Below are 18,826 nucleotides of genomic sequence, written 5' to 3'. Positions count from 1 at the left end.
TGACTGATGTACCTCATTTTTATTAACATTGTGATTTAGTAACCTATGACAACGAATCACGAACCTAGTTCAACAATGAATTTAATATGTCAAATTTGTGTGTTGCCACAGTCCTAGCCACTGTCCGGAATTTTATATTTTTTAATGAAACATAATTTTTGATCCCGAAAGTCGATCGCACTGACCCAAAAGAGGACGGCTCAAGCCCCAAGCAGCTGGTCATAACCACGGCCGCTTCTGGGGCGGGTACTCAGGGTCATCTTATGCCTCCCGGGTCCCAGGGTGTTAAGCAGGGGGAGTTTTCGGTGGGATAGTTCTAACTTAGTAGGAGTAATTAAGCTGAGTAAACTTAAATAGCGGTTTATTATGCGGAAAAAAAACTATCGTTAATCGGAGAATGAGCCGCGGTCGTAGAGCGTAGTCAAGCCAGAGAGTTTCTGAAGCGGAATCAAGGAGTGGCCGGTATGGGCAGTAACCATTGTGCGGTCGCACATCGGCTAGTGCAAAACCAGAGTTTTGCAGGGGTGCGGCCAAAAGTCAACCCGACAGAAGCTATCGATGGATCGAGCAGCAACCAGAATGATTAGCGACCGGAAAGGCAGGCAACTGTAGATAATCAGGGAGCGTTCATACAATTAATCGATTAGTAACCGGAGAGTCGTTGGAAAGGCTGACGACCGCAAATAACACAAGTTTACAAAATGAAACGAAAGTCGTGAACCTCTGTCAACGACCAAAATTTTTGAAGCACAATTTAGTGCTGTTTTCGAAACCGACCTTCAAAAAATTTAAAGTAGAACAGTTTTTGAGATTATGCTCAATATCGAGTTTTGCAACTTTTCAAAATATGTAATTTACTAAAATTCAAATATATTGCGTTTTGTTCAACCAATTTTAAATCTTTTTCCATAAATTAAAAGCTGAATACACTACCATTCGGTCATCTGAATACAGGTTTTGCGTCAGATTGATGAAATTCAAGATACAGTCGAACCTCCATGAGTCGATGTTCCTTGACTCGATATCGACACATGGAGGTAATTTTTTCCATACTGAAAAATAATTTCTGGGTTACTATGATCTGCCGGTGGAAGCATATTTGTCCCATGTGCATTTTTGGCAATATTGAGATTTTGCAGCCCATGACCATGTATCGTGGGGTACTATCATATGGGGAAATAAAAATAGATAGTTTGTTCCGAAAATTGTTGAAAAAATGCATGGCCGATTTGTAACATTCTTAAAAGTGGACGCATAAGCGTCACGTTTCATTGGAAATCCTATGGAACTATAAAAACGCTCTAAAACAAAAATTAGTGCTCAAATTCAAAATTGGTTAATGTTAGAACACGATTCAGCACTTATACTTCATAGTTGAGACAATTTACTTTTTTCGAACTTTGGACGCGATTTTCTCGATTGTCTGTTTTTGCACATGGGACATTTATGCGTCCACCGGCAGTGATGGTCCCCCTAAAAAGCTTCCCAAAGGAATTTTGTTCCACTACTCGATATTTCCTTGAGTCGATGGTCCCTTCAATATCGACTCATGGAGGTTTTACTGTATTGTCGAGTTTTAGGGACGATCTTCTTAAATTTTAGCAAAATTCCCTATTTTTTTTTGAAGAAATGTATTTTTTTCAATAAGAAAAAACCAACTTAAAAATTCTTTCTCGACGTTTATTTGACATATCATATGTAGGCGAGTTACAGTAAAAAATTCAGCTCAATCGGAGCATTGATTACGGAGAATGAGGTGTGTGAAGTGAGCGACGTTGCTTAAAAATAGAACAAAAATCGATTTCAAATCATCAACCTTGTATGGAAAGTCGAAAAATTTTCCGCTCTACTGTAATTTTTTTCCTTCGCGTTTTTGAACTCAGGGCATGATTCTGCACCAAAAATGATCATCAGCTTACCGAGTTCAAAAATGCTGTAAACTAGTGTAATCGGGGACCATTTCCTTTTCCTAAAATAAATAAAATAAACGTTAAATTGTTGGAAGAAAATTATCATTCAATTAGTTACCTGCCAGAGTTTGATTTATTCATGTTTATATTTGTATAAACAGTAGCTTGTAACTCATAGCAACAGTAGCGGAGAACTAGATTTTTAATGTGTAGTAGACTGCAAGGTAACATTATACGAAGGTATCATAGCTTTTTGGTCTAGTACTTCGTGAACCCTGAAATTTCTCTCCATTGTATGGGAGATGGACGACTTTATTTGGACTTTGAACATGATGCCCCACCAATTATCGCATACAGTCAGGTCACCTTTTTTAGGTACCTTTACTAAGACGCCTTGCATCCAGTCGGCCGGAAATGTCGCGGTTTCCCATATGTTGCAGAATAATTGATGCAGTAGTTGTGCGGATACTGCGTAGTCAGCTTTGAGCATCTCAGCTAATATGCGATCGACCCCTGGAGCCCTGTTCGATTTCATACTACAAATGGCTGTTTCTATCTCTTGCGCTGATGAAGCTTCGGTGTTGACACGGGTAATACGTCGAACCCTTGGCGGATCATGCTGAGGTGTTGATGGCGTGGCCGACACTTGAAAAAGGTTTCCAAAGTGCTCGAATCAGCGATTCAACTGGTCAGCCGGGTCAGTCAGTAACTAACTGCCCAGACGTGTCTTTCACAGGCATCGTAGCAGAGCGATTCCACGAACAAGTGGGAATTTTTTTCAGTTTTTATTTTTTGTATTTTTTGATTTGCATGGAACCTTGCATACAAGTTTTTGGGGAACAAAAACGCCGTTTTGCATACTTGGTTCGCCATTTTGAATCTAGCCTTACTTATGAGAAGGGCCTATGAAAAATGCACATGATATCTTCAAAAAATTGTATCTCGAAAACGGTTTGTCCGATCGGTTTGGTGTCTTCGGCGAAGTTTTAGACAATTGTTGGTGCTATATGGAGAAAATATGCACGGTAAAAAAATATGTTTGGTTTTTGTGATTTGAACTAAAATATAGATTTTCCCTCAAAAGTGACATGTCAATATTTTTTTTATTATCCTTATGTTATAGCTGACTGAAAATGCTACCTAGTGCACAGTGGGTTGTTCTGGAGAAAAATAGGTTACAATGAAAAAAAAAATGTTTTAAAAAATTACGGTTTTCAAAAAAAGCTATTAAGTAAAGTCAAAAAAGTTTGTCGCCCTAATTTTATGAAAGTACATCAAATTTGCAAGAAAAAAGTACTTCGGTAACATTTTTCTAAGATGCGCCGTTTAGAAGATATTACTAATTTAATATTGATTTTTTTGATAACTTAATAAGTTTTAGCCCTTTTCGAATGTACTCCGTGTTTCTCCAGTTTCAAAAGTATTTTTTTCGGAAAGATTGGAAAATTTTGAGTTAAAATGACACTGACAGCTTAAAGATTTGAGTGAAATTCTCTGCCTTAAAAGTATTTTGAAAAACAAGTTACAAAATCCCACTATCAGGAACAATGATTTCTTCCAGTGGTATTGTGTTGAAAATGTGCATTCAACTCTTGCATATCGCAAGCTCCTCAATTAGCAAGATTCAAAAGAGCGAATAAGGCTTATTTTTCAGGGGTGGTATTTGTGCGCAATAAAAAATAACATTATACTTTGTACATCAGTTTATTTTTATTCCTGTATTTTTATCAAATTATTGTTTACACAACTTTCTTAACAATATCGAATATTTTGGCATCATTGTCAGGGCAGTTTGAATAAAGCTTTGCCTTTATTGTATTTTCTGATAGAGGAAGAAATGAGTGGAATTTTTGAGTTCCTTGAATTGTTTTTGCATTATTATATTGATTATTTAGCTGCAAAGACATATTTTCGTATTCTTCTGTACTGCCGGTGGAAGCATATTTGTCCCATGTGCATTTTTGGCAATATTGAGATTTTGCAGCCCATGACCATGTATCGTGGGGTACTATCATATGGGGAAATAAAAATAGATAGTTTGTTCCGAAAATTGTTGAAAAAATGCATGGCCGATTTGTAACATTCTTAAAAGTGGACGCATAAGCGTCACGTTTCATTGGAAATCCTATGGAACTATAAAAACGCTCTAAAACAAAAATTAGTGCTCAAATTCAAAATTGGTTAATGTTAGAACACGATTCAGCACTTATACTTCATAGTTGAGACAATTTACTTTTTTCGAACTTTGGACGCGATTTTCTCGATTGTCTGTTTTTGCACATGGGACATTTATGCGTCCACCGGCAGTGTAGTAGAATAACAAAATGACAACTTTGTAAGTTCTTCTTCTTTTCGTTTGTTTGCCCAATTAAACAACTCTCTTGCAGTCTTTATCGGGTGTTCGCGTTCTTTGGCTAAACTTGCTCTGGTAGCCATGCGTTTTATCGTACCTCCAATAGCATCGCATGGACCTTTTCCGTGCAATGTTGCGAAGAAATGCCATTCAGCGTCAATACCATACTTTGACTTAAACTTACAAAGGCTAGAAAAGTTTTTTCGGTTTTTATAGTGTGAAGCAGCACCATCTGACATAAAATAATTTTTTTTCATGTTTTTATTTTGATCAATTTGTAAAAAGTTCATCATTTTATCAATAAACAAATTAACAGCGACTGAATCATGTCTTAGTTCTTCTGAAATTATAATGAAGCTAAAATGTTTAATTTGCCTATTTTCAGTATGATATATTACGAAAGGATGGATTGTGGCCTGTTGCACGTTCCAATGGTGTGATTGAACTTCATCCTGCAAAACGAAGCTGTAATTTTCAGAAAAGTCACAAATAGCCAAAAATTCACCATCTTGCAAGTTCTGTTTTGTAGTTTTCAAAAAATTGGATTGTTCGGTTTTTACAAAATCATGCGGAATCAAACTTTCTAATTTTGAGCTGAAAAATGTAACAAAGTCATCGGTTTGCTTTACAATAGTTTCTAAATCACATCTGTCAGTGGTAACCCATTGTTCGAATGAAAGCTTTTCAACAAAGTTTTCTTCCAGTTGTTTCAATAAACTGTCTTCTAAAACTGAGGTATCTGGGCAGTTTTTACATCTTCGTAGATGGCAATGAGTTGTCTTATTTTCGCAAAGTAATCTATTCGTTAATGTTTTTAGATCATTCAAGACATTGTATTTTTTTAAGCTATGTAGAATTAAATTGACATTTTCATGCGTAGTGCAAACGCAAACATTATGTGTTCCTGTGATAGTCAATAGTTTACATTGCCTTGGCCGGAGGCTTGCAAATGATGAAAACCCTATTTTTACATTGACGTACTTACTTACCTTACCGGTCAGGCTAAGGCCGGGGTGGCCTCTGCTGTACATAGTAGCCGCCTCCATTCCACTCGGTCCATGGCTGTTTGTCTCCAGTTCCGCACTCTGCGTAGGGACCGCAGATCGTCCTCCACTTGGTCGACCCACCTAGCTCGCTGCGCTCCACGTCTTCTTGTACCGGTCGGATGACTCTCGAGAACCATTTTAGTCGGGTCCTGATGACGTGACCCGCCCACCGTAGCCTCCCGATTTTCGCGGTATGGACGATGGTTGGTTCTCTCAGCAGCTGATGCAGCTCGTGGTTCATTCGCCTTCTCCAAGTCCCGTCTTCCATCTGCACTCCGCCGTAGATGGTACGCAACACCTTCCGTTCGAAAACTCCAAGGGCGCGTTGGTCCTCTGCACGTAGGGTCCATGTTTCGTGCCCATAGAGGACGACCGGTCTAATCAGCGTTTTGTAGATGGTTAACTTCGTGTTACGGCGAACTTTATTCGATCGTAGAGTTCTGCGGAGTCCAAAGTAAGAACGATTTCCTGCCACAATGCGCCTCTGAATTTCTCTGCTGGTGTCGTTGTCGGCGGTCACCAGTGAGCCCAAGTACACGAATTCTTCAACCGCCTCGATTTCATCACCGTCGATATGAATTCGGGGTGGCGGGCGCGGTGATTCCTCCCTGGAGCCCTTTGCCATCATGTACTTTGTTTTCGACACATTAATGACTAATCCGATTCGCCTGGCTTCACTCTTTAGTCGGATGTACGTTTCCGCCATCGTCTCAAATTTACGAGCAATAATATCAATATCATCGGCGAAACCAAGCAGCTGAACGGACTTCGTGAAAATCGTCCCACTCGTGTTTATCCCCGCTCTTCTTATTACACCCTCCAAAGCAATGTTGAACAGCAAGCACGAAAGACCATCACCTTGCCGTAACCCTCTGCGAGATTCGAAGGGACTCGAGAGTGTCCCTGATACTCGAACTACGCACATCACTCGATCCATCGTCGCCTTGATCAACCGTATCAGTTTATCCGGGAATCCGTATTCGTGCATAATCTGCCATAGCTGTTCTCGATCGATTGTATCATACGCCGATTTGAAATCGATGAACAAGTGATGTGTGGGCACGTTGTATTCGCGGCATTTCTGCAACACCTGGCGGATGGCGAACATCTGGTCCGTTGTAGCGCGTTCACCCATAAATCCAGCCTGATATTGCCCCACGAACTCTCTTGCAATCGGTGATAGACGGCGGCATAAAATTTGAGAGAGTATCTTGTAGGCAGCGCTCTGTAGTGTGATCGCGCGGTAGTTCCCGCAATCCAACTTGTCGCCCTTTTTGTAGATGGGACACACGATACCTTCCATCTATTCCTCCGGTAATACTTCCTCCTCCCAAATCTTGGTAATGACCCAGTGTAGTGCTATCACCAGTGCTTCTCCACCGTATTTTAGAAGCTCGCTTGGTAGTTGATCTGCTCCAGCGGCTTTGTTGTTTTTCAACCGGCCAACCTCCTCCTCAATCTCTTGAAGGTCAGGGGCCGGAAGTCTTTCGTCCTGTGCACATACTCCTAGATCTGTTACCACGCCACCTTCGCTACTTGCAACGTCGCCATTGAGGTGCTCATCGTAATGCTGCCGCCACCTCTCGACCACCTCACGCTCGCTCGTGAGAATATTCCCGTCAAAACTGCTCGCGCAGAGGCTTTGTGCCACAAGCCGACTTGTGCCGAGATAATGCACAAGTCGGCTTGTGGCACAAAGCCTCTGCGCGAGCAGTTCAGCTTCTCGTAGAACTTTCGTGTGTCCTTAGCGCGGTACAGCTCTTCCATCGCTTCGCGATCTCGTTCTTCCTGCTGGCGCTTCTTCATCCGGAAGACTGAGTTCTGCCTGTTCCGCGCCTGTTTGTAACGTGCCTCATTCGCTCTCGTACGGTGTTGCAGCATTCTCGCCCATGCTGCATTCTTCTCGTTTTTCAACTGTTCACATTCGCCGTCGTACCAGTCGTTTCTGTGATTCGGAGCCGCGAAACCTAGTGCTGTAGCCGAGGTACTACCTATGGCGGATCGGATGTCCCTCCAGCCATCTTCAAGTGTAGCTGCGCCAAGCTGCTCTTCCGTTGGTAGGGCCACTGCTAACTGCTGCGCGTAGTCTTGAGCCACTTCTACGTTACGAAGTTGCTCGATGTTGAGCCGCGGCGTTCGACTTCGACGCGTGGTGATAACTGTCGAAAGTTTTGAGCGCATGCATACAGCGACTAAGTAGTGATCCGAATCTATATTCGCACTGCGGTATGTGCGGACGTTGGTTATATCTGAGAAGAATTTACCGTCGATTAGAACGTGGTCGATTTGGTTTTCTGTTTGTTGGTCGGGTGATCTCCAGGTGGCTTTGTGGATATCTTTGCGGGGGAAGAAGGTGCTTCGGACTACCATACCACGGGAGGCTGCAAAGTTTACGCATCGCTGGCCGTTATCATTCGATACGGCGTGCAGGCTGTTTCGCCCGATTACCGGTCTGTACATTTCCTCCCTTCCTACCTGCGCGTTCATGTCGCCGACAACGATTTTCACGTCACGCGGCGAGCAACCATCGTATGTTTGCTCTAACTGCGCGTAGAACGCTTCCTTCTCGTCATCGGGTCTCCCTTCGTGTGGGCAGTGGACGTTGATGATGCTGTAGTTGAAGAAACGGCCCTTAACTCTCAACATGCACATCCTTGCGTTGATCGGCTGCCACCCGATCACACGTTGTCGCATCTTGCCCAACACTATAAATCCTGTTCCCAATTCATTGGTGGTGCCACAGCTTTGGTAGAAGGTAGCCGCTCGATGCCCGCTTTTCCACACTTTCTGGCCAGTCCAACAAAGTTCCTGCAACGCCACGATGTCGAAGTTGCGGGGATGTAGTTCGTCGTAGATTATCCTGTCACATCCTGCGAAACCTAGTGACTTGCAATTCCATGTTCCAAGTTTCCAATCGTAGTCCTTATTTCGTCGCGTGGGTCTTTGCCGATTGTATCGAGTCGTATTTTCTCCTATGTTATTCGCAATGGGGATTTTTACGGGTGGCTTATTGGGCCTACGCCAACACTCCTGTCTCGCCGGAGGGCCATCGTGCCAGTTCTGTTTAACGTCCCAACCAACACTGGGACGACCACGCTGATGGGGCTACCACCTTGGATCTAGCTGGGCGTGGTGCAGCGTTTCTTACTCAGCCGCTGGATGCCAGAACAGACGCTGTTTGAGCCGCACCTCCTTGGTGAACAGACACTCGGATCGTACCTCCTCAATCTAGCTGAAGTCAGAAGGACAACAGTGCCCAGGCTGCACTACCAGCTAAGCACACAACTCTTAGCTGGCGGTCTTTGTCATCGCTTGACCCGTGGAAGCATGAGGTAGGAACTTGTGAGGACCAGAGTTTTACATTGACGTACATTTCATTAAAGCGATTAAAAGCTTCTCTTAATGTCATCATTAACAATCTTTTCTGAACAGCTAATCTCTTATTTCCTGTCTTTACGCTAACAAAATCTCTTTGGCCTGGCATTGCACGGCTTATATCATCGTCCTCAAAAAAATTCAAAACCAGTTCTTTTGTTTCATTACTCAAAGCTTTTCCAGAGCTTGAACCTTGAGATGAATCTAATACATTATTTTTTTCCTTTCTTGCATCTGATGCCATATTTCTACTAGTTTTAAATTCGTCTACAATTTTTTGTACTGACCATGATTTTGGTAACAATGATAAAATTGTTAGTTTTTCTTGCCTTGTGGCTGAATTTAAAAATTTAATTTTCATATTTTCTATGACTTCATTAAACTCGTTTGCTTTTTCTGTTTTAGCGTCTAATTTAAAAAGATTTCTTCGTACACCTTCGACGATTTCAGCGCACTTTTTTTCAGGATAGTGAACATTTTTAACCTTACCTAAATCTATAGGCGAAACACGAATAGCTGCTATTCCTCGGTTGAATATTTCGACGTCTACAGGCATCGTGAAGTCTTCATTTGATTGAATTGTGCTTAGCGTTGACGCTGATGGTATCGTGACCAAACTTTCATAGCTTTGCGAATCAGGTACAACAGGTATGGTCTGAACAGTTGGCATCCTTGAGCCACCGGCTACGCTTTGTTCTTCGTTTTGGGTGAGGTGAGCTCTTGAATCAATATGTAGACGGCAAGACGAACAAATACGAAAATCCTTGGTGTTCAGTGTGGATACCTTGGAAAATCCAATTGACTTTAGTTTTTGGATGATACCATCCGTGAGATATCGCAGCTCTTTCGAACACTGAATGTCTTTGAATGGACGAATACATCTGATTTTACTCATTTTGTAATCTGTAACAAAGAAAATATTTTCCAATAGGCTCCTAAAGTCCTATCGGGATTCTTGTTTTAAACCACAATATATAGTTCAAGAGTACATATTTACTCATTTTTTGACGTTTTTATTAACCATAGTTGAAAATATATAATTTTTATTTTTTTAGACTTTTGTCTCGTCCCTAGCTTATAACACATACTTTGAGTGATTTTTTTTCTTCGTATATGTCAGATAGGAACATTTTTGGAATCCCAGTGCGAAAAATGTCGAGCTCAGCCACACAAGGTTGACCTCAAATGTCAAAGTAGAACTATTTACCATTTTACTTATTTCGAATTTTCTCATTATTCCTTTGTTTTTCAAGTTCGAGTAAAGTACAATTCCGATTAGAATACCATGCTTGATCGTATTATTCAATATAAGCGAGATTTTGTCTTTAATTTTAGGACCCTATTGTTAGTTTTGAACGAAAATATCACAACACATATAATTAAAATGTGTATTTAAAACTTACCTTTGCACCAAAACGTGTTACACTTTCCTTTACAATTATTATGTTATCAAACAACACTGGATTATTAGCTGAAATTACTATGAAATCACTATGCTTCTAGCAACCTTTCTGCATTTACTGTTTGGTTTTCCCTAGTAGATACTGGATGAATTCAGAACCGAGTCAGACATTATTATACAGCTCACGGGTATAAATCATAGAATGCTGGGTAAAGACTGCTGGAAGATAGGTAGAGTTGAACGCTCAGGTATCGTCAGGTACGAGTTTGGAGAGTTGGAGCGAGGTAGATTTGCTGGCGTAGGTATATTGTTATTGAAGAAGATTGTAAATTGTATATACCTGGAATGAATAAAGAGTGCGGCGGTTGTTGATTGAAGTATCAGTCGGCAGCCGTCTAGTTTGATGGAAGGTGACTAATATTATACTAATATTATACCAATTTTAATCGAAATTGGCTGAAATCTTGCGAAAAGCTGGAATTATACTAATGTCATCGTGTCAGACTACGTTGATTTGATCCACTTTTTTGTTTATTGATCTTTGTTCTGCCGCTTGTGTTGTGTGTAAGAGGTAGCGGTCGCGTTCGAATGAAATAAAGCAAGCTGACACCCGACCGCGACAACGAAACGAAGGCAGTGAAAAGTGTCGAATGTTTACAAGCCTGGGCCAGCGTGGCCATGGTGGACTAGTTCCAACAAAGACCATGTTTACAATCACCAACTGTACGTAGTACAGCTAACTGGTATCTAATTACCTGTATCTAATACTTATTAGCACGTTTTCAGCAGAAGGCACCAAAAACCACTGGAAGAAATCATTGTTCTTGATAGTGGGATTTTGTAACTTGTTTCAAAATACTTTTAAGGCAGAGAATTTCACTCAAACCTTTAAGCTGTCAGTGTCATTTTAACTCAAAATTTTCCAATCTTTCCGAAAAAAATACTTTTGAAACTGGAGAAACACGGAGTACATCCGAAAAGGGCTAAAACTTATTAAGTTATCAAAAAAATCAATATTAAATTAGTAATATCTTCTAAACGGTGCATCTTAGAAAAATGTTACCGAAGTACTTTTTTCTTGCAAATTTGATGTACTTTCATAAAATTAGGGCGACAAACTTTTTTGACTTTACTTAATAGCTTTTTTTGAAAACCGTAATTTTTTAAAACATTTTTTTTTCATTGTAACCTATTTTTCTCCAGAACAACCCACTGTGCACTAGGTAGCATTTTCAGTCAGCTATAACATAAGGATAATAAAAAAAATATTGACATGTCACTTTTGAGGGAAAATCTATATTTTAGTTCAAATCACAAAAACCAAACATATTTTTTTACCGTGCATATTTTCTCCATATAGCACCAACAATTGTCTAAAACTTCGCCGAAGACACCAAACCGATCGGACAAACCGTTTTCGAGATACAACTTTTTGAAGATATCATGTGCATTTTTCATAGGCCCTTCTCATAAGTAAGGCTAGATTCAAAATGGCGAACCAAGTATGCAAAACGGCGTTTTTCTCCCCCAAAGACTTGTATGCAAGGTTTCATCCAAATAAAGATATATGAAAATTACTCGTTGCTGAAATGATATTGCTTTTTTCATTGCAAATTTCCCTTGCTTCGCTAAAAAAGATAACGTTTTCTTCCAGCGAAAGCTTACGCGATTCAGCAAATCACCAAATTTTACACTAACACAGCAAGAAATCTGTCACAATAACTTAATACACATGCATTTTCAGCGAAATGCTCTATTTACATGACAACAATCCACTCCCACAGCTAGCGGATGACCGCCGTCAAATATCAGGATTGTCAACTTTCCAGCGACGGCTGTCAAGTTTCTTTGTCGCCGAATCTGGCGCTGGGTCTTCGGCGCGGAAACCCAAAGGTGGGAATAAAATTTTGGGGTTTGCGCGCAATATGGAACGCCTCAGCATTCATCTTAGTCCCACTAAGGCGACATGAGACATTGTAGAGCAGACGAATGTCGCCGGTATTTGCGGCTTTCTCGCCTTCGTTGGTGTTTCACTTCCTTCTCGAGAGCCGAATAGCGCTGACGGGCTCCGGCTTTGGCTCCTCGTGTTTTCGCTCGCTCTATCGCGGCTTAGGCGTTCCTTCGCTCCTCTATCTACCTCCAGGTGTCATCTGTGATCCACTCTCTGGGTGCGAATTATTCTCGCCGGTGGCGATGAAGGCCTTCTTGAGGGTGATCCATTGATCTTATACGCTTCCACCTTCCGAAACATCAACAGCACGGTGCTCTAGCTCCTTCAGGGTGTCTACTAATAACTCAACATAAAATTCCCTGAGTTTTCCAGGTTTTTCCAGATGAAATTTTGGTTGGGAAGGATTTGATGTCAACTCTGAGTTCAACAGGTTTAAAAAAACACCCATGACGAATAGAACAAAACTGCCGAAAATACGTAGCTGTCCCCTAGTTTTCAAAAATTTCTTTCAAGATTTGTGAGCGTAATTCCTGGAATTTCTTCCTGGCTTTCCGCAGGATTCTTTCACGAGATATCTATTTGAGTACGTCCCGATATTTTTTTCAAAGGTTTTCAGATATACTTCCAGAGATTCTCGCTGGATTTCTCCTGAAGATCCATCCAAAACTATTCAAAGTTTCTTCAAGCATGTCATTGGTTGAGCCTCATAGCCATGCGGTTAGATTCCGGATGGATGAGGGAGGGTTCGTCCGTAGCTGCTTTTAGGATTCCATGAGGTTTTCAGAATTCCTCCTTAAATGTCCTTAATATTTCTTCTCGGGATTGATATTACCTAGAACTTTTTTCGAGATGTCTTTTTTTTCAGGTTTTTCCTGAAGTTCCTGTCGAGATTTCTTCAATAACACTTAGCGGAGTTTCTCGCAAGATTTTATTTGAATTCTCTCGAATATTTCTCCAGGAATTTCCTACAATTTCTTGTAAAGATTACGGGAAGAATTTTGGGAATAATGCAGAGAATATCTGTAAAAAAAAAATTTCAGGTGGATCACTGCAAGAAATCCGGTACAACTACAAGGAACAGCCTGGCTCTGAAAGAATGCAAGAGAAGAATTCAATGAGAAATATCAGCAATAACTCCTGTGGAAACCCAAAAAGGCACTCTGGAAAATATCTTAGGAGAAAGTCCAGTGTAAATTAAGAAAAACTCTGAGAGACATCTCATGACCAACATTGAAAGGAATCTTTTGAGAGAAGTTACAGGAGATACTCCGAGAGAAATCTCAGGTAAAACTAAAAAAAACCTCGTGAAAACTTTTAAGAAATTCCTGTAGGAGACCAGGAAGAACATCTTGAAGAAAGCACAAAGCAATTGTTTGAAGATATCACAGGAAAAAAATAAAAGAAATCTCTTGAGGAGCTCTTGCAGTAAATTCGTGAAAACTCCTTCAGAAACCCTTGGAGAAACTTTAAAACCCCAGGAATAACTCCTTTAGAAACTTTAAAAGAAAATCTGGGAAGATCTTCTGGGGAAGTCCCATGAGGAACACCGGAAGGAATTGCGTAAAATTTCCATGAGGAATACCGAAAGAAATTCCACGATTTATCCTCACAGAAATTCTTATAGAGTATTCGGGATGAATCTTTAGTAGAAATCCTACGTAGATTTCTTTGAGCAAATCACAGGAGGAACTCCGGGAAGAAATAGCATCCCCGTGAAAAACTCCAGGAGAAATCGGTTTGAGTTAAGGAATCCTGGAAGGAATCCGGAAGTATACCTTTCCGGAAAAAAATCAAAAAGGAATACCAAGAGAAATAGCGTCAAAAATGCGAAAGGAATTTTATAAGAAATCCTGGGAGACATTCCAGGAGGTATTTATAAAGAAGTTCCAAAAAGAAACCCTAACGGAAATTCTGCAAAAAATCCTTGCAGCGAAATTTCTATATGGATTTTTACTACCAGGTTTTTATTCATACGACCCAATGTTTTTTTTATCGGAGTAAAATTTCCCTGAGTACTCAAGATATTCCCTGAGTATTCCAGGTTTTTCCCTGTTAAATAAAATTCCCTGAGGATTCCCGGTTTTCCAGGTTTTTCCAGGTAGGGTAGTAGACACCCTGTCCTTAACGAAGGAAGCGTCTTCCAGTCGGCGTGCGTTGAACCGGCGCCCGATTTTCTCCTCCTGTCGATGGATTCTAGCAATGCGTATAGCTAGATCTCGCCGATTAGGAGATGATGGACGGAAGCAATGTCGGCGCTACGTTTCTTCCGTACCTACATCAATAAGGCTCCATCTCCATTTTCGGCTGATGCAGATGTGGTCGATTGGGGAAACTCAAGTTTGGGCACTGGTCGATGGGGTAAGAGCGATCCTTCAATCACCATGTCTTTGTTGCCATAAAACTCTGCAAATAGCTCTCCGTTTTCACTCACTTCTTCTCATTGACGTGCTCATAGTCCGAGTTGCCGGAACCAACCTTCGCGTTGAAGCCGCCCATGGGGCTTTTGATTTCACCTTTTGGAATCTTATCCACGACAGCATTCAGTTGGCTGTAAGAGATCTTTTTATTTTGCATTTCTTCAGCATCGGTTGGCGCGTTACATTGGATCATGCTATCACGGTGACCAGAGTATAGCAGAATTTGGCCCGACACTAATCTGTGGTCTCCAAAGTTCCGCCATCGGACTTCGCTCAGTCCTAGGATCTCAAGCTCAGGCTTGGAAAGCGTCAATTTCAACACGATTCGGTCAAGCTACATACGGCATGCCTTATTGATTAGTTGTGTCAGTTCACCCTGCTGGGCTGGGGTTAATACATTCCAAGTTCCAATTCTTGTCCGGTGTTTCGCGCTAAAAGTCGTTACCGTTGAATCAGTTCGTAATCTTTCATTTTCGGTTTCTGTAATGATTTTAGGGTTTCGAGAACACTAGGTAGTTGGCCTAAGGCCCCCTATCCACCGTGGTGGGGCTGCCACTCTACCTAGGTATAGCTTCCGGTGGAGGAGCGGAGCATTTCATGTTCAGCCGCTGCATCTAGAACAGACGCTGTTTGAGCCGCACCTCCTTGGTAAACAGACGTTCGGTACGTACCTCCTCAATTTAGCTGAAGTCAGAAGAACAACAGTGCCCAGGCTGCACTACCAGCTAAGCACACATCTCTTAGCTGGCGGTTCTTGTCATCGATTGACCTGTGGAAGCATGAGGTATGAACTTGTGAGGATCAGAGCTATGTTGGACGCTCTCCTTATCGACTCACCATTTTGCAGCCCAACTCTTCCCGAGGTGAGTATAAATTACTCTCACGCCGCCGTGGAGAATCACCACCACAGCTCTTACACAAATTCGGTATGCGTGTGCGATCTATATTTTATTCGGCGAACTCTAAGGTAAAATTACAAAGTAAAAGTCCGTCATACATCGTTGTTTCTGAACTGAGATAGTAGCATGTTAGTATAATTCTTTGCTAGTGAGTATTCCCAATACTGGCACTAGCTTCTCGACGCATCGTATTCTCTTACTAGATCTTCGATACAACGCTAAGATGTGTTCACTTCACACGGCTATTTTGTATTCAAACGGCTGTGGCTATCCAGGTGATCGTCGAAGTGCTGCTTCCACCTTTCAATCATGGCGCGACCTCCCATTATGGTGCCTTTCCAAAGTTCCAACTGTGGCACTAACCATTTGCGTTGTGATGAGTTCCTTTTCAAACATTTGTACTTCTCGGCCTTTGTGGATTTCGGCATCAAGTAATATTTCAACGATTTTTTGGGTTATCGCGGAATCACATTAAACGTCATTTATTTTATCCAATGTGTCAAGAAACTTTTTTTTTACTTATTCGTTTATTTGGAAGGCTCTCAAGATACTTGAGCTCCGAAAATTTATGTTGATGAATGATGTGATTCCTATCTAATATTATATATTCATTTCATAAATATCTGCAGTAATAAAAAAGTATAATATAATGAATAGAGATTATAAGAAACATATTATTATCATAAAGTCAGTGACCCCATGTGCGAGGGGGATTTTAAACGAAGAACATCGGATGACCATCCTGAATTTCAGTCTTGATCTGCATCCTCTCGTACTCGTTCGCCAAATTGTTCATATTTAGTGGGCGGCTAAAATAATTTCGTTAGTTTTAGAATTTTATTAGAAAACGGTTTATGAATCGTTAATCATTTTTAAATTCATTAAACGCTCTGAATCTATACTTACTCCTTGATGTAGACTCGTCCCCTGTAGGCGGCCAGATGTGCATAGTAGGTCGGAGCCGGGTAGGACACGGCACGATTGCAGCGAGTAAACATGTGACACAGGTAATATGTCAGCGCCTGCAGCTGATCCGGGTTACAGTTCTCGTCGTCGTACAGCACACAGTACTTGGTGGGTTTGGCAACCCCCTGCACGGCCGCATGTGAAACCAGGAAAAATTGATACTGGTTCGGAGTGGTAATGTAGCGATCGACAATCGTACCCGGTGGTACATTATTATTGCGGCCTTCGACTGGGCAGTTGGCTGTGGGGAAGAAACGTGCATGGTGGCGCTTTTGGACTACTATGAAGGTGATGTTGGGTTTGTATCCTTGCTGTACGCTAGCAGCCGCTGCTTGCATTGCCCGTAGTTCTATGGTTAGCACTTCCTGGAATTGACCCTCGGATACACCGTCGCGATAGTACATTATAAGCTCTGGCAGTTGCTGATTCGTTTGCTTAAATTGTCTGAGCTGCTTGGCGACGATGTTTTGCAAATCGCGAATCATTTCGTCCTTGGGACCTTGTAGACGGTAGCAGCAGCTGTAGCGGAAACCCTCGATGTCGTACGAGGCAGCCACTCCAACCACACTGGGAATGTTGGTCTGTTCCGGCGAGGGATGGGTGACATCGGCTCCGATGTACATGACACGTTTGCGCGCTATTGGCGGTTTTACATTGCCTGCCAACACATGATTTGAGCCGTTGGTTTTAGCGTTGATCTATAACAAAAAATGATTCCTTATTAACTGTAATCAAGAAAGGACAAATTATTCTGCTGCTATTCTGCTATTATCAACGCATCCCCTGGCTTTCGCCCATCTGCGTTGTCTTTTCACTAGGCAATAGTCTACCAATTGATATTTATGGGCTTGCCGGACCAAGTCATGTAGCTAAGCCAAACACCCCACCTACAACTGTTGGGTAGGCACCATTGTCCCGCCCACTGGTCTTTTACAGCTAGTTGTAGGTGCATGTGTGCGTGTAAGTATTGGTGTATGTGTGTTAGTGTTGGTGTATTGTAGGCGCCAACTCGTTCTAATCCACTCTGATTGCTAACACCCTATTGAACCATTACCCTTAAATCTGGCAATCTATGAAATAGAATGAGTTAAGCGCCTGTACATAACAGTCAGTTAAATCAAACAAGGAATACTAGTATTAAAGCGAAGATACAACGAAGCAACGCCCCGAATCTCGAGAGCACAACCCCAAGAACAAAATGACAGGCAGCGCCGACAAGTCAATCAACTGGCCACCACCAGTGATTAACCAATCGAGCAAACCCTCCAGCACAAACCGCCATCAGCTCTCCCGACCTGCGCCCAAAAAATCCGAGGCACAGCCCACACCGACGAACCGACGTGACAGTGGTGTTTCAAAAGTGTCCCCCCTAAATTTAACGGTCGACCAGCAAAGCGAGCGAACGCTTCTGTCAAATCAGCACAGGCGCGAACCTTTTCCTATATGAATACACGGGGGTTTGGAGTCAAGCTAACAAAACAACGCGAACCATTATAGAGGAGGCGGTAAGGTTCGGCTATTTTTTATCATGGCGTCGGGGACAACAAATTTGAATTTATTTGTTCTAGCTGTCACGTCGGTTCGTCGGTGCAGCCCAGCCATAGCTTCATCTTAAAACCAAAATCTAGATTGCAGAGCACATTACTTCCTAAGTAACCGCGCAGCTCGGGCCGCAAATCCCACACAACACGTCACAAATAAGCCAAACACTACCCCGTCCGTACAACCGAAACCGATCTAGGGTAGAGAAGGGTCTCTTTCCACTCCAACCCGGACTCAATTGCACCCACAGGGTAGCGCACCCCACACACACTGCACTCATGCATCCATCACGACCCGAGCCGCATGGTCACCTGGGTTGCTTCTATCTGCATGACCTCACCCAACCCGTAACGCAGAGTTTAAATCCCTCTCTTGCATTACAAAGCAGTCCCTCCTCCCAAAGTTTGTGCGTGGAATAAATGAGATTCTAAAGCTGAAGAAATCGTCACCAACACAACCGTCAACAATGAGCACTCAATGGTGTCGGCAGAATCAATGACGACCCCCTCAGTCCCAAACCCAATTATCCTACACTACCCAAGTAACCATAATGCTGAGCCGTAGGAGCCGTACGCACTGCACGTACGAAGTACATAGGGGCTGTCCATAAACCACGTGGTCATGAGGGGGGGGGGGGGGGGGTTCGGCCAATGACCGTTTTGTATGGACGAATAAAAAAATTTGTATGAACTAATGACCACGCTGGGGGGGGGGGGTTGAGAAGTCCCAAAAAAATGACCACGTGGTTTATGGACAGCCCCATACAGACCTACCCGCACCGCCTAAACAAACCACCTAGGCCGAACACAAGCGAAAAGCGGTACCACCACTGCTGAACCACGACTATACCAGTAAGTAGGTATAATCGCAATTAAGCAATCGTAGATCCATTCCCCGCTCCTACTCAGCCCTAACGATCCATAGCAATGCTTGTCAATATATGCACCCCACACACGCAACCCCCA

At 42.2% G+C, this 18,826-nt stretch overlaps 1 protein-coding gene across 3 annotated transcripts in view; it reads right to left on the bottom strand.

Annotated features, from left to right (window-relative positions):
• Positions 1 to 8,677: 8,677 nt before the first annotated feature.
• LOC109424480 (protein argonaute-2) overlaps positions 8,678 to 18,826 on the bottom strand; it is a 73,634-nt gene continuing 63,485 nt past the window's right edge. For all 3 annotated transcript variants that reach the window (XM_029860991.2, XM_029860992.2, XM_062860401.1), the window contains 3 exons: positions 16,260 to 17,017; positions 10,088 to 16,162; positions 8,678 to 9,587 (listed from right to left, as the gene is read on the bottom strand). In XM_029860991.2, the coding sequence (XP_029716851.2) occupies positions 16,069 to 16,162; positions 16,260 to 17,017 (852 nt within the window). In that variant the 3' untranslated portion in view covers positions 8,678 to 9,587; positions 10,088 to 16,068. The remainder of the gene's footprint in view (positions 9,588 to 10,087; positions 16,163 to 16,259; positions 17,018 to 18,826) is intronic.

This window comes from Aedes albopictus, chromosome 3 (assembly GCF_035046485.1).
Source record: "Aedes albopictus strain Foshan chromosome 3, AalbF5, whole genome shotgun sequence".
Lineage (NCBI taxonomy): Eukaryota > Metazoa > Arthropoda > Insecta > Diptera > Culicidae > Aedes > Aedes albopictus.
This window is presented reverse-complemented; position numbering and strand designations above follow the sequence as displayed.